General features: G+C 36.6%; 1 protein-coding gene across 1 annotated transcript in view; it reads left to right on the plus strand.

Annotated features, from left to right (window-relative positions):
- Positions 1-7,592: 7,592 nt before the first annotated feature.
- The window catches only part of CNGA1 (cyclic nucleotide gated channel alpha 1), a 47,325-nt gene continuing 29,288 nt past the window's right edge, over positions 7,593-25,629 (plus strand). The window contains exons 1-2 of the mRNA XM_011927319.1: positions 7,593-7,736; positions 17,054-17,258. Of these exons, the coding sequence (XP_011782709.1) occupies positions 7,716-7,736; positions 17,054-17,258 (226 nt within the window). The 5' untranslated portion in view covers positions 7,593-7,715. The remainder of the gene's footprint in view (positions 7,737-17,053; positions 17,259-25,629) is intronic.

Raw genomic sequence — 25,629 nt, forward strand, 5'->3', positions numbered from 1 at the left:
ATGTGGATTTTTTTCAACCAAACCGATCACCGTGTATACCCAGGGATGACTACTGTGGACTCAAGGTCTCCAGATGAGGAAGAGTTAATAGGTACGGAATAAATGTACACTGACTGAATGAATATATTGACTCACATTAGCTATTTTGAGGAGGCAATTTGATGAATTGTCTCATAAAAGAACACATTTGTATGTATGTACTAAATTGTGATATTATACTAAATATAATATAATTGAGTCCTGGACCCCCAGACTCTGCCAATGAGATCTATATGAACACCTTTGCACTCAAAGAGCTGTGGAAAGCAGTGTTGTTTATTTCATTATTATTATTTTTTTCCTCAACCCATTTAAGGTGGAGTTTATCTTACTGTTAACGTTACTACTCTGAGAGCTGTATAGCCTCCATTTCCTCTTGTTTGGAATCCTAAGTACAAAAAAATACAGAAGTATTTAATTCATTCATTCCAATGAATATTACTGAGGCACTGACGTGTACAATGCCTTATTTTCCTTTTTCTTTCTTTTTTTTTTTTTGAGAGAAAAAAGCCTACAATGCCTTATTTTTCAAATAGAACTTCTAATTCCCCTCTACCCCAAGCTTGCTTTTCTTTGTGTCCTTCCTGTGTCATCAGATTGCAACCTCTTTTTTAGTAGCTTTAAGTCAGAAAATCCACAGTCATCCTTGACTTCACTCTTTCACACATACCCCACAGACAATCAATCACCAAATCTTATTGCCTCTGTCCTTAAAATATATCTGGAATCTGACCTGTTGTCACCACTTCCACTTGTACCAACCTGGTCTGAACCATGCTCACCTCTCACTGAATGAATTACTACAATTGCCTCCTGACTGTTCTCTACCTGATCTATCTTCTAAGACCTTAACTCTTTAAATCCCTCTTCCCCTTGCTTCCTCTAACTTAGCCACAGTGGCTTCCCTGCTTTTCGTTAAACACTCCACCACAGTCCTGTCTTTGCACATGTTGTTTTCTTGCTGGGCAAACTCTTCCCCTAGAAGTGGGCATGGCTACCTCTGTCTCTATATTCAGGTCTCTGCTAAATGAGGCCTTTCCTGAAAACCCCATCTAAGATAGTCCTGCCCCACCCCATATCATTTTCTATTTCTTTCCCTTGTTTTCTTCTTTATCATATCAATAATCAACTTTGAGTGCTTATATGTTTATTACTTTATTTATTGTCTTTCCCACCTTATTAGAGTGTATGCTCCACAAGGGCAGAAATTAGTTTTGTTACCTATTGACTCTGCAATGCTTAGAAGAGAGCCTGTCACTTAATATTTACATATTTGTTGAACAAATGATTATGCATGGTATAAAACTGCATGCTAGAGATACGATAATGGACAAGTAATGGGCAACATAGACATGGTTCCTGATCTCATGACATTTACAGTTCCTACAGGGGAAATAGATATTAAGCAATTAATTACATGACATTTAATGATTATGGTTATAAACATGAAGAAGACATCATTGAGCACTCCGGCTGAAGATATTGGTGTGTAGGAAGACAGACTATCAAATATTTAATAACTTAGGATCAAGAGCCAGAATCCCTCAAATCATATAATTTTTGAAATAAAAATACAGAGAATCAGTGTCATGCAAATGAGCATCTATAGTTAGAGGTAGTTTAAATAGGATTATAAAGATTTAGAGGGAGCTGACAAAGCAAGACAGGGAACAAGATTAAAAGTAGCCTACTAAATAGATTATCCAATGCAGCTATGTTCCTTTTATCAGTCAAGGTTACTACAGGTACCAGGAAAAGAAATCCAGTGATAGGTAGACAGGGTCAAGCTAATCATGCTTTGGAGGAGAAAACACAACAGAACACAACTCAACACAACACAATACTCTTACCCTTTTAAACTTGGATAAATCAGAAAAATATTGTAGTATGTAAGTTTTATATATGCACATGAAATTCCTACTTACTTTCAATTTCAGCAAAAAGATAATCTTCCTAAAGCCTTCCAGTTCAGTTCCTTTCCTCCCCTAATTTTTGGGCTCCTCGTATGTAATCGCTCAGCCCTTTATCACACTGTTTTGTGATCATCTCTCTCTCTCTCTCTCTCTCTCTTCTTTTTTTGTTTGCCTGTATCCTGCCTCCGTGGAGTCTCTGAGGAAGGAACTTTTGTTTGTGCCTCGCAGAAGAGTGCCCAGCACACCGCAGATACTCAAGAATTATATGTGAAATGAAAGTACAAACATTTGAGCAAATTTAACGCCTTTATGAAGGATTATTATTTTGCATTATTAAACACTACACACATGAAAACAGATTTTCATTAAAAATGAAAATACTGAATGAAAATTGAAAATAAATTGAAATTACTTCACCTGGTTATATTTTGCTAGAATTATATAATAAATTACTTAGAAACAAGGTATAAAGTAGCTTTTTGTGTCTTTTTTTTTTTTTTTTTGAAACAGAGTCTCACTCTTTCACCCAGGCTGGCAGTGGTGCAATCTCGGCTTACTGCAATTCCACCTCCTGGGTTTAAGCCATTCTCCTGCCTCAGCCTCCCAAATAGCTGGGATTATGGGCATGCACCATCATGCCTGGTTCATTTTTGTATTTTAGTAGGGATGGGGTTTCACCATAGTGACTAGGCTGGTCTTGAACTCCTGACCTCAAGTGATCCACCCACCTCTGCCTCCCAAAGAGATTACAAGCGTGAGCGAATGCACCTGGCACAACTTAGTTACTTAACAGCCACAGATATCTGCTTACGAAAACTTCCATTGCAGCATATTGGGTACAGTTAAGCCCTCAGCAATATGCTGCAAAGCTCCAGTTTAGGTGCTCCACACTTTAGAAGGAAGGAAAAGGGAGAGAAAGCACAATTATGAAGTGTCCTCTTTATATACTGACAGTGTGTGAAATGCTAAATCCATTTAAGTCTCATAAAAACCTATTGAGGTAGGTGTTATTATTTTCATTTTACAAATAAGGAAATTGAACCTTAAAAAAGCTAAGTAATTTTTTCAAGACCACACAACTAATACACATGATCCCAGGAATCTGTAATATTCAGTTCATTCTTAAGTATGGTTTTTTTGGGGGGGGGTGGGGAAGAGAGATGAAGGAAGTATGAGAGCTAGTAAAGAAGGCCATGATTTGCTTTATTTTTGAGATAAAGCAAATCAGTTATTTGGAATATGGAGAGAGATTCATTGTGGAAGAGCTGTTTTATAATAACAAGTTCTATAAGTTTCATGATATTGACCGAGATTTAAGTTGGCTGGAGGAAGAAAGATTCACTAGAATCATTGCCCTGTTTTATTTAATTCATTAAAATCATTTAAGAAAGTTTCAAGTAACAGGCAAACCATGAAGAAAATAAACATTCATGGCTACCTATGGGAGTGAATTCTGGATCTTGTCATTTTGATTTCTTTGTAGATATGTTCATTGTAATTACATCATCTGTGTATGAGGTAAGTAGGACTGCAAGAAGATTGCTCTAATTAACCCTGGTATATTTTCTAACCAGAAAATATATCTTCCACTTCTAAAAAGAAACCATGTAAATTTATGACAATGCAATTATTGTAAAATGAAGTTTAACTTTGATATTTGTCTTTCTAAAGTTATGATAGCCTTTTCTCAAGTATTTACAATGCTTTAGGAACAGTAATAATGCTTCATATTACTATGTCTCATTTTAATCCTCACAACAAACCTACTAGATATTATTATGCTCATTCCATGAAAACTGCAACTGAGGCCCAGCAGTTCATTATCATGCTCCAAATCGCAGAGCTAGTGAACAGCAGAGCTGAGATTCAAACTCAGTTCTGGGACTATAAAACTCATATATTTAAGGCCAGGGAGATATCGCAGAAAACTCCCCCAAAGTGGATTAACAACAGTTGGCATTAGAGAGACTGAAGTAAAGTGAACACTGAATGTAAGAGCAAAAAGGTCTTCCACATTCAACAACAGGCAGTCATTTTCTGAAGACCTTAACTCCACAAGAAGCAGTATCAAGTTGAAAATATGAAGGAGATCCACAGAGGTCTGGTCTGAGTACTTTCATGAATGCTAGATCCAAATTGGGTGATTAAAAAACATTTCTTAGATGTGAGGGACAATTATATATATATTACATATATATGTGTGTTTGTGTATATATATATATTTTCTTTGTTTGTTTGTTTGAGACGGAGTCTCAATGCCTTGCCCAGGCTGGAGTGCTGCACTATCTCGTGCTGCACTGTAGCACTATCTCGGCTCACCGCAACCTCTGTCTCCTGGGTTCAAGCTATTCTCCTGCCTCAGCCTCCCGAGTAGCTGGAATTACAGGCATGTGCCACCATGCCTGCCTAGTTTTTGTATTTTTAGTAGAGATGGGGTTTCACCATGTTGGCCAGGCTGGTCTCAAACTCCTGACCTTACGTGATCCACCCGCCTCCACCTCCCAAAGTGCTGGGATTACAGGCATGAGCCACTGCACTGGGCCTCAAGGGACAAGAATATTATAAAAAATAATAGTGGGCATTATCAAATTTTTCATTTGTATGCAGGTAAAGTGCTAAGAGTTTACAGGTGCGTTAAATGCAAAGATGAGGAAATTGAATAACAGTTGGTGAAAAATATTTTTCTATACGAGAATTATTTGCTATCGCTGTTAGAGGCAATTTGCTGAAATAGGCAACTTGACTAATTTTCCATGTTTTTACCTTCCAGATGCCAAAAGTACTGTGGTGCTTTGAAGTCAGACAGGCCTAGACATAGAGGTATCAGATAAAAACAGAATACCCACTTAAATTTGAATTTCAGATTTAAAAAAAAAATTTTTTTTAAATGAGTTTGTCTCATGCAATATTTGATATATACTTATACTGCACTTTTAGTTGCCAAATCTAATAACCCTGTCTGGGTGTGAGTCACAGCTAACTCTAATACGGTAGTAGCCATTGTGACACTGGGTAAATGACCTCATCTCCCAGCCTTCATTTTCTTCTTCAAAAGATGAAGTAGATACCTTTTCTACTTCACAGGATTGTTTTAGGATTTGAAAAAAGTTAAGTTCGTTCTCTTGATAATTTCTTTGTGTGTCTGTTGATTACTTCGTGGGTTTCCAAATATTTACCATTAATTTCATAGAGATAGATTTAAGACACTCCCATGGTATTCAAGGCAAGGGGCTTATTCTTTTTCTTTTTGTTTTTTTTTTTGTTGTTGTTGTTTTTGAGAAAAAGTCTCACTCTGTTGCCCAGGCTGGAATGCAGTGGCGTGATCTCGGCTCACTGCAACCTCCGCCTCCTGGGTTCAAGTGATTCTCCTGCCTCAGTCTCCTGAGTAGCTGGGATTACAGGCACCGTACCACCACGCCCGGCTAGTTTTTGTATTTTTAGCAGAAATGGGGTTTCATCATGTTGGTCAGGCTGGTCTCAAACTCCTGACCTTGTGATTTGCCCGCCTCAGCCTCCCAAAGCCCTGGGATTATAGGCATGAGCCACCACGCCCCACCAAAGGGCTTATTTTCTTAAGCAGATTATGTAGTTTAGAGAGGAGCATAATATAAAAGGATGGACACAATAAAATTTTAGCATAAAGCTAAATTGTGGCACAAGAGGCCACGTGTGTTAATTTGGGAACTTTTATAACAGAGATGGATTTATCAAAAACATGTATACTAGCTGCTTAAAGGTTATGTGTTTAAGTACAAGATTGCAAAAAATTAGATAGAAATGATATATTTGGTAAATTTTGATTTACCAAATTTACAACTAATTTCACAGAGATAGGTTTAAGATACTGCCACGTGAGTTGAAAGGAAGCAGTAAAATACAAACGCTAGTGATTTATTTGACTTTATAGAGTCAAACAGAGGTAAACATAAATTTTCTGAAAGTTATATTAACAATATGAATTTAGAGTCGTAAAAATGTTAATACACTTTAATCCAGTCATCTACTTTCTAAGTAAACATAAATTAGTCACAGAGGTACATAATGAAGAATAAGAATATTCATTTTGAGGCTGGGCTCAGTGGCTCACACCTGTAATCCTAGCACTTTGGGAGGCCCAGGTGGACAGATCACTTGAGGCCAAGAGTTTGAGATCAGTCTGGCCAACCTGGAGAAACCCCATCTCTACTAAAAATACAAAAATTTCTGGGCTTGGTAGCCCACGTCTGTAACCTTAGCTACTTGGGAGGCTGAGGCAGGAGAATTGCTTGCACCTGGGAGGTGGAGGCTTCAGAGAGCCGAGATGGTATCACTGCACTCCAGCCTGGGTGAAAGAGTGAGACTCCATCTCAAAAAAAAAAAAAAAAAAAAGAATATTCATTTTGAAATGTTTTAGACCAGAGGAAAAAATATCCAATAATAGGAAAATTAATCAATAAATTATAGTATAATGAAATACAATAGAAGATTATATAATCTTAAAAAGAACGCATTAGATACTTAGCAATATAAAAATTATCATAATATAGTATTACATAAAATTAGAATAATATTAATTTAAAAAATATAATGGTAGGTATAAGAAAAATGTTAATATTGGTTATCCCAAAATAGTAAGACTATGTTTCCATTTTCTTTTCTTTCTTTCTGTAATATCTTTTTATGAAGCATGTTTTATATTAGAAACAGGAATTTATTTTTACAATTCTGGAACTCAGAAGTCAATCTTCCTAAGGTACACAGTACTCCTCTAATTTTCTCTGCTAGGCATCTTGAGGTGATGCCTTTTGAGAGTCTCCTACCCCCACCGGAGCTGAAACCATTCAACTGAGGCAATAAGTGTTACTCGGTTGTTCATTGTTCAGCAGGAAAATCATTGCAAATAGTGGAGAATGCATGATGTATTTTTGGAGCTAATAGATGGAAATAAAGGTAGTTTTGCTAAATGGAGACAGTATTTATTTTGTCATTCTGATTTTCAACCATAAGCAAAAGTTTTGTGAGTATGTAGCCTGTCATATATTGCATAAAACAGTTCTTAGGGAAATTTACTTTTAGGTTATTAGAGTAACATTGAGACACCAACTGAAATATTGTGATGATTTTTGTGCATCAAAAGTATGAATTATACTTTCAGGCAAGCTCAGCTTTATCCTATTTTATTTCTTGATCAGATATGTGTCAAATATGCAATTCCCTCATAAAATACACAATTAAAAGATCAATGAATAATGAAGCTCATCCTATTAATATTTTAAATAACTTTTAATATCATGGCACTATATTTGAAAATGTAATTATACTTTGTAAAAAACCTAGACACTATTTTCCAGATTATAACCCTGGGTGAAGTTGGAGGTATAATTTTAATAAAATTCATCAGGCAATATTACCTTTGGTTTACTTCCAAATTTGTTGAGAGGTATAGACTTGAGAACCCCTCTTTTATTCCTAACTCTCATACATATTAATAGGCTCAGACTCAAGCAAAGGATAATGATGTTGCTGTTATTTTCATCCATGTGTAAATCCGCAAATCCAATGCTGAGTCATGAAAATCCTACTTTGACAATGCGACAGAACTGTTTATTACCCTGGGAATGATTTTGAAAACTAGCCATTTGTGTATCTTTAAGGAAAGGGAAAAATCAACATGTTTATTGTTTTTTAAAAATTGGGGCCTGGATTTTGACGATGTCAAGATTTACAGTATATCCCTGTTTGTTTTGAATACACCAGTGACTTTCACTTCTAGAAGACAAAGTTATGTTACTTAAACAACCAAAGGTAAGAACCCAGTGATAATGATAGTTATATTTTTCACAAATGCTTATACTTCTGTTTTGACTCATTGAAGTATCAGCTTTTGCTTTGCTTCTCATGTGATGTGCTCTCTAGATACAGATGATGGTTTTATTTTTGTTAACTTCTCTGTCTTTTGAACAGGTAAGTGATTACTCCACCTGGCAATATGATTCTGCTAATCTGAATATCACAACATAGTAAACGCTACCTGCTTTTCACAAATTTTAGTTTAATTTTTAGAAGTCAAAAACAATACTTTTGGCAGGTATGTTTTTCCCCAAAGGAAGTGTCATATACTGATTTTTCTTTCTAAAATATTTGGAGATAGGACACTATCAAACTCATGTAAATCTTAAAGAATTCACTCCTAAAAAAGAACTCCCACTCACTGGGAACTTAAGTATCAGATACTTTATCAACATTATTATAACAACCTGCAAATCCCCTTTCAGAGATGAATAAGTGGTCTAAAGAGATGAATAAGTGGTCTGAAAAGATTAAGTGCCTCATCCAAGGACACAGTACTAGTCTATGAAGGAGGTGGGATTTAAATCACCTTGCCTTCTTTTAAATAACTCTATATGATAAGCATGTATGTTTTAATCAGAAAAAACCATTATTGGCTGGGCCTTGTAAGCTCACACCTGTAATGCCGGCACTCTGGAAGGCTGCAGTAGGTGGATCCTTGAGCCCAAGAGTTCGAGACCAGCCTGGGCAACATGGCAAAACCCTGTCTCTACAAAAAATGCAAAAATTAGCCCAGGTGTGATGGCATGTGTCTGTAGTCCCAGCTACTCAGGAGGCTGAGGTGGGAGGATCACTTGAGCCCAGGAAGTCGAGGTTGCAATGAGCCGAGATCACACCACTGCACTCCAGCCTCAGTGAAAGAGAGAAACGCGTGGCAAAACCCCATCTCTACAAAAAATGCAAAAATTAGCTTAGGTGTGGTGGTGCGCATTTGTAGTCCCAGCTACTCAGGAGGCTGAGGTGGGAGGATCACTTGAGCCCAGGACGTCGAGTTTGCAGTGAGCCGAGATCACACCACTGCACACCAGTCTGGGTGAAAGAGAGAGACGCTATGTCAGAAAAAAAAAGGAAAAGAAAAAGAAAAAATTGTTATCAATTATCAATTACTGTCATGTTTTTCTTTAATTAAAAATGAGTACTGCATTCATCATGTAATAAGATTACATGTTTTAAAATATCAGTGATTTCATTCTATATTGGAAAGTCGAACACTCTTAAACCAAGATTTTAAAATGTTTCTATCAATAAAGATACATCTTATAATGGGCTTTTTACATTTTGACTTATTGTTTATATATAGTTTAATCAATTTGTTCAATTACACTCATTTTTTCACTTGGCTAACACCCATAAACACCAATCACTCATTTCATGGTCATTTTCCTGCTCAGCAAATAAAAGAGAGTGGAGAGTGAAGTATCAGGATGTCAATGAAATTAAAAGCCCTATTCTTTACCTGCTGTACCTTATGTCCCGTAGAGAATACACCCTCTTTTCTCCACTCTGGGAATATTTGTAAACATTGTGAACAAAAATAATCTCAGTAAAGCAAAAAACTATACAGGCCACAGTCAAAGTTAGAAATTAATGAGAAAAGTATAAATTACAGAACCTAGGCCTTAGATAAGTTTTTGTTTTAAAAAAGGAAAAGAAACCTCTTTAATTGAAGATATCAACAAAACAGCCATTGAAGATCACTCTCTTTTACATGAAGGTAATTTTTTAAGTTTTAAAGTTAATGTATTGAAAACTAAAAGTTTGGGTAACATAAATTATTTTCTAGAAAAACAAATGTCAAATTTAAGTTAAGAATCAAGAATTAATTTGACTAAAAATCGTGAGCAAAATTGAAAAAAGTGTCCAAGAACTACCTCCACAAAAGCTACTGCACCCTAAATATTTTTTACTTATTAATTTATTCAACAAATATTTATTTAGTTCCTACTCTAATGCTAGGCATTTTCCTAGGCAGAAGCTTTCCTTTGTTTTCTACTATATCTCCATCAATAGATCAAAGGAGTAAATCCATAGGATGCTACAGCCATTTACCTCAGGTGATAGTATGTGACATTTGGGCTGCCATATTTTATACATTTTGGGTATGACATTAAGCAGACTTTCCACAGCTAGTCCTTTCTTACATCTCCTTAAAGTAGAAATATAATATACTTTCCCATGAGCAGACAACCATTGTGCCAAGATTTTTTTTTTTTTTTTTTTGAGATGGAGTCTTTCTCTGTTGCCTAGGCTGAAGTGCAGTGGTACGATCTTGGCTCACTGCAACCCCTGCCTCTTGAGCTCAAGTGATCCTCCTGCCTCAGCTTCCTAAGTATCTGGGATTACAAGCATGAGCCACTGCACTCAACGAATTTTTGTATTTTTTGTGGAGGTGGGGTTTTGCCATGTTGCCCAGGCTGGTCTCGAACTCCTGAGCTCAAGGAATCCTCCATGTCTGCCTCCCAAAGTGCTGGGATTGCAGGTGTGAGCCACCCGTGCCAGGCCTGTGCCAAGATTTTGAACAATGCTAATATAGCTACCTGATAGTCTGGGACAAGTGCTTACCGTTACAGGTAATGGTTCTCAAATGTTACCTTTCCAATGTACAAATCAACCTGAGCTTTAACAATTTTTAGTTGATAAAAAGATAATTGATTAAATTCAATGAAATATTCAGAGGTTGCGGTGAGCCAAGATCGTGCCACTGCACTCCAGCCTGGGCAACAAGAGTGAAACTCTGTCTCAAGAAAAAAAAAAATCACTTAAATGCAGTCATTAAAGTGATAAGTGTAGATGTATACTTTTTTTATTAGACTTGCAACTAGTGTTTTGTGCAATAACATACAATAATTTCAAAAATTTTGTTGCTTTTTATGAACCTGTATAAGGCACTGTATAATGTTCTGGAGACATTAAATGAACTGTAATAAAAACTAGAGCTCACTGTGACCTGTCCTCAAGTCTAGGGGAGAGACACTGACATAAATGGATCATGATAAAATAATGGATCAGTGCACTGATGATAAGCTCTCTGTATTATGTGAGTGTTGAGGAGAAACCATGAGCACTCAGACATCCTAATTCCAGCAGTATTAGTCTGCTAGGGCTGCCATATCAGAATACCGCAGGCTGGTGGTCAGCAAAAATTTATTTCTCAAGCTTCTGGAGGCTGAAGTCCAAGATCAAGGTGCTAGCAGTTCTGGTTTCTTCTGAGGCCTCTCTCGTTAGCTTCCAGATGGTCATCTTTTCGCTCTGTCTTCCCATAGTCATTCCTTTGTGCATATCATCCCTCCTGTCTCTTTGCATGTCCGCATTTCCTCTTCTTATAAGTACACCAGTCAGATTGGATTGGGTCCACCCTAATGGTCTCACTTTGACTTAGTCATCTCTTTAAAGGCCCTGTCTCCAAAAACCGTCACATTCTGGGGTTAGAACTTCAATATATGGATTTTGGGGGGACACAATTCAGCCCGTAACACCAGCCATTAGAAATATTTACTCTTTTCTTCATTCTTTATCTTTTACATATACTGTTCCCTCTGCCCAGAAAGCTGATTTCCTCTAATGTCTGGCAAACTCTTGTTCATCCTTCAAGATCCAATCACATAGCCCCTGCTTTGGGGAGCTCTGTGATTCTCCCACCTCTAACAGAGTTGGCCTATGCACACATGATATTGTCATATCGGATTTTCATCACTTACAGGTTTCTCTTACTAATTTCTCTAGGGCTGGAAGCCTGTCTTAATCAACATTCTATTTTCTTTTCTTTCTCACTTCCATACCTCAGCAATCTACACGATGCTGCTGTCATACGGGGCGCTCAACAAATGTTGAGAAGAAAAAATATTAATGAAATACAGATTGGATTACATGTTATCTGTAAATTGTTTGTAAGTGAAAATATCAAAACTTTAAATGTACCCTTTTCAGGGATAAGGTATAAACTTGGGAAAGAAGTAGGAACAAAAGGTTATACAAAATGCTGAATGCTCACAGTGACTGACAAAATCTCCGTGGAATTACAGTCAATGGAACCTCCCTTGCTGGGTTCTAAGTATGTGCCTTTTTATATGATTACTTACCTTTATTGTTATTATTGATAAATTTGCATTTACCTTCTTTCAGGGGATATAAAGAGAAACGAAGTAAGTTTCTTGACCTTAAGAAGCTTACGGAATACTGGGAAAGTGAGACATTCACCTGTACCCATAACAGATATATGTGTAAGAAAGTAAATTCTTAGGGAGAAAGGAGTGATTTAAGATATAGGAAATGCATACAATGGATGGTGCCATCACAACAGATTTCACGGACTTTTTTGAAAGACTTTCCAAAACACCTGTCATCAGCATGAATTTCTAGAGAAATTTCATTGTGACACAGATATTGGGTTGAGGAACCCTAAGATAAAAGGCAGGGACTACTTCAGTTCATCAATATTTAATGATTTTTATAATCAAATATTCAGAATTCTGAATACTATCTGATTAAATGAAGGTAGAGAAGTGGGAAGGATAACACACTAAGGTCTCCAACCATTGTGCAAAGTCTTTGTTCTTACTCTTGATTGTATAACATATTGGTTTTAAAGTAAACTTTCTTTGATAATGAAGGATCTTGTGATGCGGCAGGATCATAATTAATATATATGATTTTATAGTTCTAATAACTTTATTTAACAAATATTCGTTGACAAATATTCCCAGTTCTAGACACTGGGATTATAACAGGGCACAAAAACAGAATTCTCACTCTTATTATGCTTACATGTTCTGGTATTTAAAACACTCTTACATCACTTTGTGTTCTTATAAAATATTTTGCTTAAAGAAAGGAGTATTGGAAGATATTTTGGGTTACTTGTTGGTTTTAGTTAATTGACTTTTGATTAATTGAGCTTTTTATTGTATAGTAGATACTACTTTAACATTTTCTGTGAATTGTGAAGATGATGATAATGATTATGATGACAATGATCTCTTTGGTAAAATTGTTTCTTCCTGAGCAAGTATTGGATTTTCTTTATACACTGATAACAGTTTGACCTACCAAGTGTGGCAAGTCCCTGTGTTTGCCGGGGAAACATAGCAACAGTGTTTTGTCAGCTCTGTTTTACTTTTTCATGAGAATTACAGCTGGCTTATGAGCCTATAAGGATAATTATTATTTTCTTCGATGGTTGCTTTGACAATATTAAAGTCTCAAAGTGGTATTTCAGGGGAAGAGATTAAAGAAAGATTAATCATTTTAAGTTTCTTTGTCTCTTTAAGCAAGTTGATGGTTCTCTCTTTGTGAACTTAGAGATCACATAAGAATATTATCAACTAGTAGTCGTATAACTTTTCACAGCCTTCAATATTGCCTTATACATATTTTTCATTACCTTCTCATTGAGACTTATTACAATAGGCAGGGCAGGTGTTATTATCTCCACTTTACAGAAGAGAGGACCCTGCAACTCAGAAAGATTTTTTTGTCAGGGTTTCACAGGTAATTTGCTACAGAGCTAGGGCTAGAAACTAAGTCCTTGTGGAAGAAGTGATTGTTATTTTCAGGCACTGGCTGTTTCTCTTTGGCAGAGCAGGCACAGCCCATTCTAGAAGTTACACAACTTCCTGAGCACTGTTAAATGTTAAAAAAACAAACTTAGCCCTGTAATTAAATACAGAGATGGACCGAGTGAGATGAAAAACATTATTATGGAAAATGTTTATTTTAAATTTATTTTTACCATGCTATATAACAGATCTCCAGATCTTATTCCACCTAACTGAAACATTGTATCCTTTGACCAACTACATGTACCCTGCCCAATAATGGAAAACATTATTTTAAAGCAAAGGTGCTGACACAAATGATTTTTGATATTAAACAGACTCCTGTTTTAAAAATATGACTTTTTTCATGTAGAAATATATTAGGGGGAAATATAGATAAATACAAAGAAGAAAGCAAAAATACCGATGATCCCATCACTAAAAACTTGATGTTTAACATTAAAGTGCTTATTATTTCTATGTAATATATACACTTTTAAAATAAAATGGTATGATACTATAAATATTACTTCACAATTTGCTTTTTCTTCTTTAAATTTTATTTTTAAAGTCCTTTCTTTCTTTCTTCCTTTCTTCCTTACTTTCTTCCTTTCTTCCTTTCTTTCTTTCTTTCTTTCTTTTCTCTTCTCTTCTCTTCTCTTCTCTTCTCTTCTCTTCTCTTCTCTTCTCTTCTTTTCTTTTCTTTTCTTTTCTTTTCTTTTCTTTTCTTTTCTTTTCTTTTCTTTTCTTTCCTGTCTAGAGACCAGGTTATGAGATTGGCTACTTTCTGTATTTTTTGTAGAGATGAGGTTTCGCCATGCTGCCCAGGCTGATCTCAAATTCTTGGGCTCAAGACAGCTGCCCGCCTCAACCACCCAAAGTACTGGGATTACAGGTGTGAGCCACCACGCCCGGCCACAATTTGCTTTTTCTACTTAGCAATATATCATGAACATTTCTTCAAGTTGTTTGGAAGAATATGAGAAAAAAATTGAAATACATAATTTTATTCTAAAATTAATGTGTTCATTCTGTAAAATTGATATAAAACAGAAGTATATAATCCTGCTGTCCAGAGGTAGCTATATAGTTTAGTGCCTACTCTTCTGCACATTTTTTTTTTTAAAACAAATCCTGAGGTTAACTGGTTGGTGGATTAGAATACCTTCTTTAGAAAAAGTTTGAGCTAATGAAGAAGAGAGCATCGTTTATTTTACAAAGGTATATATTTTACTTTAAATTTCAATATAGAAAATAATATGTAAATAACAAATACATCATTTGTAACAATCTTTAGGGGCATTCACACAGAATACTACTCTAGAAACCACCAGCATACAGGAAGCCTTCTGTATGTTGAATAATCTTTGGCCATCTTCAAGTAATACCTCAGTGGTGTGTGAGTGCTCTAAGCTGCATACAATATAACTATCCTTGTTTAAAGGCGGTGCTTTAGGCTGGGCGCAGTGGTTCACGCCTGTAATCCCAGCACTTTGGGAGGCTGAGGCGGGTGGATCACCTGAGGTCAGGAGTTCAAACCAGCCTGGCCAACATGGTGAACCACCCCACACCCCATCTCTATAAAAATATAAAAATTAGCTGGCCATGATGGTGGGTGCCTGTAATCTGTAATCCCAGCTACTCGGGAGGCTGAGGCAGGAGAATCGCTTGAACCGGGGAGGTGGAGTTTGCAGCGAGCTGAGATCGTGCTACTGCACTCCAGCCTGGGTGACAGAGGAAGACTCCCTCTCAAAGAAAAAAAAAAGATGGTGCTTTAAAGTCTGTGTACTGTATCAGCCTTTCAGACTGGATTTCTCAATTCAGTTTGTAATTTTATCCAGAAGTAGTTTACTGCTTGGGTGATGTAATACAACTTATATGTGAGCCATAAACTGGTAAACAAATATTTGTTGTGAAAAGACTTGCAGGATTTGCAGGTTATTAAAGTACACATATGACTTTAGTAGATAGCAGGATTTTATGCTTCAGAAAGGTAAAATTAAATTGTAGTTAATAGTCAGAGGACAATAGTCAGAGGTACATAGTTACTTGTGGGACAATAATAATGCTTGACACCTAGTAGGTATTTCTTAAATATGTGTTAAATATTGAATGAATTAAAGAATCCAACTCAAAAAAGCAGACCAAGAATATAAACATGTAATTCACAGAGAATAAATCCAAATGATTAATAAACACATGAGAGTTTGTCTAACTTCACTAGTAAATGTGAATCAAAAACCATAGGGCAAAAAATGCTCACCCATCAGAGTGAGGAAAACTTTAAAATCTGACAACATTAAATGTTGGTCAGGGTATGGAAAAAAGTGATATACTTCCATAGGTCTAGCAGAATTCAAAATGATACAGTAACTTTGGGCAGCAATCTGGCTGGCTCTGGTGAACTGAAACTAGAACTAGCAGTTCCACTTCTGGAAACATACATGAGAACCACTCTTGCAACTCTTGCACGTGTGACTAAGGAGACATAGTCTCCTAAATCTAGGGATTTTTATTGCAGCATTGTTAGTAAGAGCAAAGAAATGGAAACAACCAATCCTTCATTAGTAGAAAAGAAATAAAAATAGAAAAGGGGAACAAAATATTATGTCTTTATATGCTAGAATATTAATGAACAATATTGTAAAATGAAATAGCTCTATGTATATTAGCATAGATAATTTCCAAAATGGTTTCAAGTGAAAAAAGCACAAGTTGCAGAATTATGCATAGAGGAAGATATTGCTCTGGAAACTTAAAATACACGTGCAAAACTTTACATTGGTTATGAAAGCTTTTATAGGTGCGTAAAAGGATGAAGAATTACCCTGAAGGATATACACCAAATTCACAGTAGTGACTGCACCTAGGGAAATAGGAAAGGGACTGGGATGTTACGGGTTTTTTTGTTGTTGTTGTTTGTTTGTTTGTTTGTTTTTTCAGACAAAATATTGCTCTGTTGCCCAGGCTGGAATGCAATGGCGTGATCTCAGCTCACTGCAACCTCCACCTCCCAGGTTCAAGTGATTCTCCTGCCTCAGCCTCCCCAGTAGCTGGGACTACAGGTGCGTGCCACCATGCCCGGCTAATTTTTGTATTTTTAGTAGAGATGGGGCTTCACCATGTTGGCCAGGCTGGTCTGAAACTCCTGACCTCAAATGATTTGCCCACCTTGTCTTTCCAAAGTTTGCTGGGATTGCAAGCGTGAGCGACCGTGACTGGCCGTGGTTTGTTGAAAGAACTTTAAATATAAAGTTTTATTTTTTTCACATGCCATAAAAGGACTGAGAGCCAATTTGACAGAAGTCAACAGTTGTTAATTCCTGGTGGCAGAAATATGAATGATATAATTCATATTTTATAGTTCATATAAAATGAATATATGAATATTTCATAATTCTTATATAATGATATGCTGTTTTGCATTTTGAAATGGGGTCACTATATTTATTCACTAAGTAATTAATTTACATGATACAACATTCAAAATGTATAAAATATATACAGTGAAAGACATTTTCCCTTCCACTCCAATTGCCCAGTCTCATACTTCCCCTTCCTCAGAGGCAGACAATCACTGTCAACACTTTCTGGTTGCATTTTTCCAAAGATTCTCCCCACTCCTTTACGCACAGTACACACACACACGCAAATATAGATATTTACATATATATGTATATTTCCTACAAGTGGTAGCATACCATTTTGTTTCTTCTTTTTTTTTTTTTTTTTTTTGAGACAGAGTCTCACTCTTCGCCCAGGCTGGAGTGCAGCAGCACAAACTCGGCTCACTGCAGCCTTCGCCTCCCTGGTTCAAGCGAGTTTGGGCTAATTTTTGTATTTTTAGTAGAGATGGGATTTCATCATGTTGGCCAAGCTGGACTTGAACTCCTGATCTCAAGTGATCCACCCACCTTGACCTCCCAAAGTGTTGGTATTACAGGTGTGAGTTTAAGGATTTCCAATACCTTTTTCTTCCTTCCAAAAAGAGGTCCCATAGATGAAATACAATATAGTATATAAAATATAAAAATAACAAGGTACCAGAGGTAGGAAGACAGGAAAAGGGAGGGAAGAAGGGAGATTGAGACTGTGGCAGAAGAAACAGCAATAATTCAGTAGACAATGGAGAAATCTTTTTTTTTTTAATGGAGTTTCGCTCTTGTTGCCCAGGCTGCAATGCAATGGCACAATCTCCGCCCACCACAACCTGTACTTCCCGGGTTCAAGCTGTTGTCCTTCCTCAGCCTCCCGAGTAGCTGGGATTACAGGCATGCACCACCACGCTGAACTCATTTTGTATTTTTTTAGTAGAGACGCATTTTCACTATGTTGGTGAGGCTGGCCTCGAACTCACGAGCTCAGGTGATCCACCTGCCTTGGTCTCCCAAAGTGCTGGGATTACAGGCATGAGCAGTAATCCTTGTAGGAGATAATTTTATCAGTTGCGGGGTTGGGGGAGGTGGTGGTGAGATCAGGGTATTGAGTACCCCAGCTATGCTCTTCCTGTGGGCTTGCCTTGTGCTGGCTGTGTTCTTCAATGTTAAGTCACTGTCCTCATAGTTATTCTGCGTAACTCCTCCTCCATCCAGGGCCACACCAAATTCCTCTTCTTGTCCTTGGATCCCAGTGGTAGTAACAGTTTGGCTACTTCTAACCCGAGGTTACTGCACCATCCTTTGTGGTTTCCCTATACTAATATATTTGTAAATAGTCTCTTTGGAAATAACCTCTTCCAGAATTATCTTGAGTGTGCCTTTCTTTTTGGTTGGGACCCTGACTGGGAACCTCCTTCAAAAGTATTACTTATCTATTACATATCCTTTTTGTCTTATTCACTGTAGTATTAATTTCTTGAAGGCATATATCATATATTTTGTTAATATCTGTATTCATAGCACTGAGTACACTTCCTGTGGCTATAGGATATTGATAAATATTTTTGTCTTGAGAAGCAAGAATGGAAGGAATGATGGAAGATGGTAGGATTATAGTCACCAAGCGGGTTTTTAAAAATCTTAGTTTGGGCAGGGCGTGGTGGCTTATGCCTGTAATCTCAGCACTTTGGGAGGCCGAGGCGGGTGGATCACCTGAGGTCAGGAGTTCAAGACCAGCCTGGCCAACAAGGTGAAACCCCATCTCTACTAAAAATACAAAACTTATCTGAGTCTGGTTGTGCTCACCTGTAATTCCAGCTACTAGGGAGGCTGAGTCAGGAGAATTGCTTGAACCCACGAGGTGGAGGTTGCAGTGAGCCGAGATTGTGCCACTGCACTCCAGCCTGGGCAACACAGCAAGACTCCATCTAAAAAAAAAAAAACAACTTAGTTTGGTTTCCTAAAATTTTCTCATTTCTCCCAGTCTCCAAATCAGTTCAGTAACCATTTTCTCTGTGTTTCTGCTCTGTGGAAATCCCTTCACTAGGAGTGGGGTTCTGGCTAGTGATTCGGGCATGGCTCATGCCTCCAGAAATTTGTCTCAGTGAAGGGACCACTGTGGCTAAAGTTTCTTAAAGCAGGAGGTGTCTCTTGGGGGTGGAAGATGGAAGTGGGATCTGACACTAATGGAGAAGGCGTGGAAAAGCTTCTGTGGCTATAGGAAGAGGATTAATGAGCAGTATTAAGAGCCAAGTTGAGACTCCATAGCAGGAACTTATAGTGCATCTAATCCACTTTACCTTACACAAAACTACTATATTAGTCTTCCTAAAGTAAACCTGGGGTGATGTCATGCTCTTGCCTTAAAATCTTCAATGACTCTTCAGTTCATGTAGAAAGAAGAATGAGCACCTATTTTGATGCAGTGCTCTTACTTTCATGGACCAGTTTCTTTTTTTTTCTCTGTGTGTAGAAATTAAACTAGTTTAATTTCTATTCTCCAGATGGGCTTCCACAGGAATTCCATAGGAATATCTCCTGCCTCTACGTCTGTTGTGGGAAATCAGGGACCCCAAACGGAGGGACGGGCTGAAGTCACAGCAGAAGAACATAAATTGTGAAGATTTCATGGACATTTATTAGTTCCCCAAATTAATACTTTTATAATTTCTAATGCCTGTCTTTACTGCAGTCTCTGAACATAAATTGTGAAGATTTCATGGACACTTATCACTTCCCCAGTCAATACCCTTGTGATTTCCTATGCCTGTCTTTACTTTAATCTCTTAATCCCGTCATCTTCGTAAGCTGAGGAGGATGTATGTTGTGTCAGGACCCTGTGATGATTGCGTTGACTGCACAAATTTTTTGTAGAGCATGTGTGTTTGAACAATATGAAATCTGGCACCTTGATGAAAGAACAGGATAACAACAATGTTCAGGGAACAAGAGAGATAAGACTTTGGATTCTGACTGCTGGTGAGCCAGACAGAATAGAGCCATATTTCTCTTGTTTCAAAGGCAAATAGGAGAACTATCGCTGAATTCTTTTTCTCAGCGAGGAATATTCCTGAGAAAGAGAATGTGTCCTGAGGGTAGGCCTATAAATGGCCCCCAAGGGGCAGCCGCCTTTTATGGTCAAAGTTGAAGGGATGAAATAAGCCCTGGTCTCCTGTAGCACTCCAAGGCTTAGTAGGACGAGGAAATTCCCACCTAATATATTTTGGTCAGACAGGTTGTCTGCTCTCAAACCCTGTCTCCTGATGAGATGTTATCAATGACAGTGCAAGCCCGAAACTTCATTAGCAATTTTAATTTTGCCCCATCCTGTGGTCCTGTGATCTCGCCCTGCCTGCATTTGCTTTGTGATATTTTATTACCTTGAGAAGCATGTGATCTCTGTGACCCACACCCTATTGGTGCACTCCCTCCCCTTTTGAAGATTGCCAATGAAAACTTGCTGGTTTTATGGCTCAGAGAGCATCATGGAACCTGCCGACATGTGATGTCTCCCCCAGACACCCAGCTTTAAAATTTCTCTCTTTTGTACTCTTTCCCTTTATTTCTCAGACCAGCCGAGACACTTAGGGAAATAGAAAAGAACCCACATTAAATATCAGGGGTGGGGTTTCCCCCAATATATATCTTTATGCATGAATTCTCATTTGCCTGGAATAGGAAGCCTTTCTCCTGCCCCATTTCCACCTGATAAATCCTACTTACCCAGGCCCCTTATTTTCTGTTTGCTCTTGAATTTATTGTTTCAGGAGGTGTCTCCCATGGTGATTTCATCTTCCAACAGAGAGTATCTCCCTTTCTAATCCCAGATCCTGTTGGCCATTCCTAACTTTAAGCAGCCTCTTGCATTTATGCCTCCTGCTCTTGGGATAGTAGGAGTATCCTATTATTATTAATCTCACTATTTCCTCACTGTCCTCTGTTTAACGTTACTAACACTTTTGTAACTAATGCTCTGTATTAAATTCCTTCTATTGAACCACCTGATGTTAGCCGTTTTTCTGATTGGCTGATATCTGATTCACTGTGTTAGATTCACTGTGTTAGCACACCTGATTGAAAGACTGTGCTTCAAGATCCAACTCCATCTTCTTCGTGGACCTTTTTTCATTATATGGCTGAAAAAGATTTAAAAAAAACTCCCCTAGAATATTAAAAATATCTGTTATTTCAACAATCATATTTTTCTTATGACATTGTAAACATATCTACTAATTTCTAAACAAATAAAATATCTCAGAAATTGGGGAAAGGATGATTGACAATTACAAATAATTATCTAAGTTTCTCTTGTAGATGCCAAATACTTGTTCATTTTAGTACTCCTGGCTTTTTTCCCTATAGTCCTCTGCTACACTACTAGTTGTAAACTCTTTTGGGGGCATACTCATCTTTGGATTTGTTCCTTATCCAACTGGCAGAGAACTCTGTGCATTGTACATGTGTGCTATTTATTGAGTTGGGCACAGACTCATTGCTTGGCATGTGTATTTTTTCTTTTTTTGAGACAGAGTCTCGCTCCGTCACCCAGGCTGGAGTGCAGTGGTGTCATCTCGGCTCACTGCAACCTCTGCCTTCTGGGTTCAAGTGATTTTCCTGCCTCAGCCTCCCAAGTAGCTGGGACCACAGGCACCCACCACCACACCCAGCTAATTTTTTGTGTTTTTAGTAGAGACGGGGTTTCACTGTGTTAGCCAGGATGGTCTCAATCTCCTGACCTTGTGATCTGCCTGCCTTGACCTCCCAAAGTGCTGGGATTACAGATGTGAGCCACCGTGCCCAGCCATATTCTTAATTTTCATTTTATATTCCAGTTGTTCTTTGCTATTATATAGAAGTAAAATTCATTTTTGCATTGACTTTACAGTCCTGTGACCTTGCTAAATTCACTTATTTGTTCTAATCATTTTTTTCTAGATGCCAAAGAATTTATTTTATGGTGGACTACATACACTATTATGTCATCTGCAAGTAAATAATTTTACTTCTTTTCCAATTCAGATGCTTTGTATTCTTTTTCTGGCCTTATTGCAAGTGATAGAACCTCCAGTGCAATGTTGACTGCTTCTAGAATATCCTTGTCTTATTCTTGACCTTAGGAAGAAAATGTTCAGTCTTTCATCATTAAGTATAATGTTAACTGTAGTTTTTTTTTTGTTTTATTTTGTTTTGTTTTTTGTTTTTTGAGACAGTCTGGTTCTGTTGCCCAGGCAGGAGAGCAGTGGCAAGATCTTGGCTCACTGCAAATTCTGCTTCCTAGATTCAAGCAATTCTCCTCCCTCAGCCTTCCGAGTAGCTGGGATTATAGGTGCTTGCCACCATGCCTGGCTAATTTTTGTATTTTTAGTAGAGACAGGGTTTCACCTTGTTGGCCAGGCTGGTCTCCAACTCCTGACCTCAAGTGATCCACCCACCTTGGCCTCCCAAAGTGCTGGGATTACAGGTGTGAGCCACCACACTTGGCCAATGTTAACTGTAGATTTTTTGATACATGCTGTTTATTGGGTTGAGGAAGTTCCCTTCTATTTCTGGTTTGCTAAGAGTTCTAGTTATAAATGGGTGTTGAATTTTGGAAAAACGCACTTTCTACATTTGTTGAAATCAACATTTGTTTTTTCTCCTTACCTTTTGTCATTATTATTGTGAATCTTATTGATTACTTTTCAAATTTATATCTACATTTCTCATTTTAAGTTACAAAAATACTGATAAGTTATAATAGTTGCTTGTAAGTTTTGTTTGCAAGAGCTGATCCTCAGGTTTCAAATTTGTGGATCTGAAATATCAAACAGTTAACAGCAACCTTGAAGCCTTTCCTAAGCATTATTTTCTCTCTCCCACTTACAGCATTCAGAAAAGGCCAAAGTCACTAAAGGCAAATAATACAGAGTAATGTTTCACAAGGTGTGATTCAGGAATCCTTTGCAACAGAATTACTTGTAGTGCCTGATAAAGCTGTAGATTTATGTGCCCTACCCATACCTTATTCAGACTCTGCAAATAGGGCCCTGAAATATGCATTTTAAACAAGCTTCACAAGTATATTCATGCTAAATTAAAAGAACCACTAATACACAGTTAATTATGTGTGGGTTTGTGTGTGTATGTGGGTACACAGAGTATCTTCTCTGCCCTTTTATATAAAGAAGGCATTATTATTCTGTTTACAAATGTGTAAACTGAGGTTTCATGAGGTTAAAAAATCTCACTTGAGTTCATTCAGCTAATAAGTAACAAAGCTAGGTTTTGAACCCAAGCTAGAGCATGATTTCAATCAGTAGAATATACTGCTTCCATGTATTCACGGTTCATGTTCCATATTTGTTTTGCCCGAATTACCCGTAAGATTTTCTCAACCATTGCTTTGGTATATTTTTGTGTAGTTTGTTATATCCTCACTTAGGTAAGGAATTTGTGTGACTCAGTTAAATATGAAAGTTGAATCTTGCTTTCCAAAGCAATTGTTTCTCTTTGATTCACAAATTTCAATTCAAAGACTCATGCATAGGAAAACCAGCAAAGGAACAAAGTCCCTAAAAGAATATATTTTTCTGTTCTTTTCAGATGTTTTGCCTGTGATCCTATGATACTAAAAGAGTTGAAAGTATATGAAAATAATAAGCAATTACTATTATTATTTTTTTCTCAAACTACAGAGTAATTTTACCTTTAAAAACAGATGGAAAAATTCAAAATAAAATATTAGCAGCTGGGACCCAGTAGTATATAAAAAGAATAACTTACCAGGGCTAGGCACAGTGGCTCACACCTATAATCCCAGCTACTTGGGAGGCTGAGGCAGGAGAATCCCTTGAACCAAGGAGGTGGAGGTTGCAGTGAGCTCAGATCATACCACTGTGCTCCAGTATGGGTGACAGAGCGAGACTCTGTCTCAAAACAAACAAACAAACAAAGAATGACTTATCATAACCAAGAAGTGTTTATTGTAGAACTGTTAAAAGTTTTTATATAGTTCACCATATTAATATTGACAGGAAAATATGATTATTTCTATGAGAGCAAAGGAAATTCTAATGAAAACCCAACATTAATTCCCATATCTAATATTTTAAAAATAGGAAACTTCCTAACATGAATAAAACATCTACCTCAAACTAATGGACAACACCATGCTTGAGAATGAAAATCAAGAGGCATTTTCATAAAGCCAAGGACCATACTGGATATCTGTTAAGACAGTTATAATAACAGAATATCAACACTATTATATATTATTTTCTGGAAGTTTTAGTCAAGGCAATTAGACATTAAAACTAAATGCTTCTTAAAAAGAGGAAATGAAATAATTTTGTGTAAGTAGTATAATTGTATTGCAAAGACAGAAATTAATTAATACAAAACCTATTAGAAAAAAATTTTGTAAAGGCCAATAGGGTGATCAGTTTCAAAATAGAAAAGAATAAATAATTTCCTGACATAGCAAAAGTAAAGAGTTAGTATACATCAAGGGAAAACCAAGTTAATGACAAAAGGAAAACAAATATAAAACATGTAGGAATTAATAAAAATGTAGAATCTATATATTGAAACCTTTTTGAAAATGTAAAGGAAAATAATTTCTTAATTTATTCTATGATTTTAATGCAAATTCCATCAAAATCTCTATAGTTGGAAAGGCAGTTTTAAAATAACATTTCAGATCAGTAGGGAAAAGATGGTCTATTGATTACTGATTAAATGCTAATTAGAATATCAACTATCCATTTAGAAAATATAAAGCTAAATCTCTGCTGCATACCTTACACCAAAATTAATTTGAGGTAGATTAAAAAGGAAACCATAAAACCAGTGGGAGAAATATCTATTAATAATCATAAATTCTAAATGTCTCTATTTTTCTGTTTATAATTTCTATTTTTTAGAGAGGTTATGTATTTTTAAAAGTGATTAATAAAAAAATTTCCAAGTAGAATACTTAGGCCAACAGGAAATTACAGGGCAAGAGAAGTGTCTCATTTTTCTTTAGGGTTAAGCAAAGGCCAGGCTTGGTTTGTTCTGACAATAGGAATTATATTTTCTGTTCTTATTTAATGTTTTACTCATATAATTTTTTCTGTATATTATGATGAATGAAATAATTACATATTCTCCCTTCCCTAGTCATAAGGCTTGAGATCTCTAAAGAGAGTGTTTATTGATGACAATAGGAAGTTGGCATGTGGGGAAATATACCAGAATAGTCATGTCTTCATTCTGACGCTGAAAAGGAGTCAGTGAAGCATTTCTCTTCTTAGAAAGCAGTTGTTTCTCAGTAAAAATTACTTTAATTATATTTTAAAATATATGTACATGTTCATTAGCAAACATAACAAAAATTCTTTATTTCCTATTTATTGACTACTGCCTGCTAGTTATTTTCATTAGTTGTTTGGATACTGGAGTGAGATAGAAAGCATTATTTATTGTTGTCTTCACTTGAATATTTAACATTTTGTAAAATTTAAGTCATTATTGACTTACTTTCAATAATGAGATATGTTTTATACATTTTTCTATATCAAATGATTTTTCTTTCATTTTAATTTACTTAAGAGTCCTATGAATTGGCAAGAAAAGGTCTGAGAACAGATGGGGACAGTCCTGCCTTGGACTCTCTCAGGGCAGAGTATAAATGGGTGGACATGATTGATAGTTCACTGTAACTCAAAAGTATATGCTACTGTGAGGATTATGTTTATTAAACTGATAGTAGAAATTGTCATTTACTGGGCTCGTACTATGTGCCAGCCATAATGCTAAGCGCTTAACTCATTTAATCCTCACCACAGTTTGTGAAGCAAATGTTATTCAGGAAAACAAGATGAATTTTCTTTTTTTTTATTTTTTTTATTTTTTTATTTTTTTATTATACTTTAAGTTCTAGGGTACATGTGCATAACGTGCAGGTTTGTTACATAT

The sequence above is a fragment of the Colobus angolensis genome, unplaced genomic scaffold, assembly GCF_000951035.1.
Source record: "Colobus angolensis palliatus isolate OR3802 unplaced genomic scaffold, Cang.pa_1.0 Scaffold71, whole genome shotgun sequence".
NCBI classification, from domain to species: Eukaryota; Metazoa; Chordata; class Mammalia; order Primates; family Cercopithecidae; genus Colobus; species Colobus angolensis.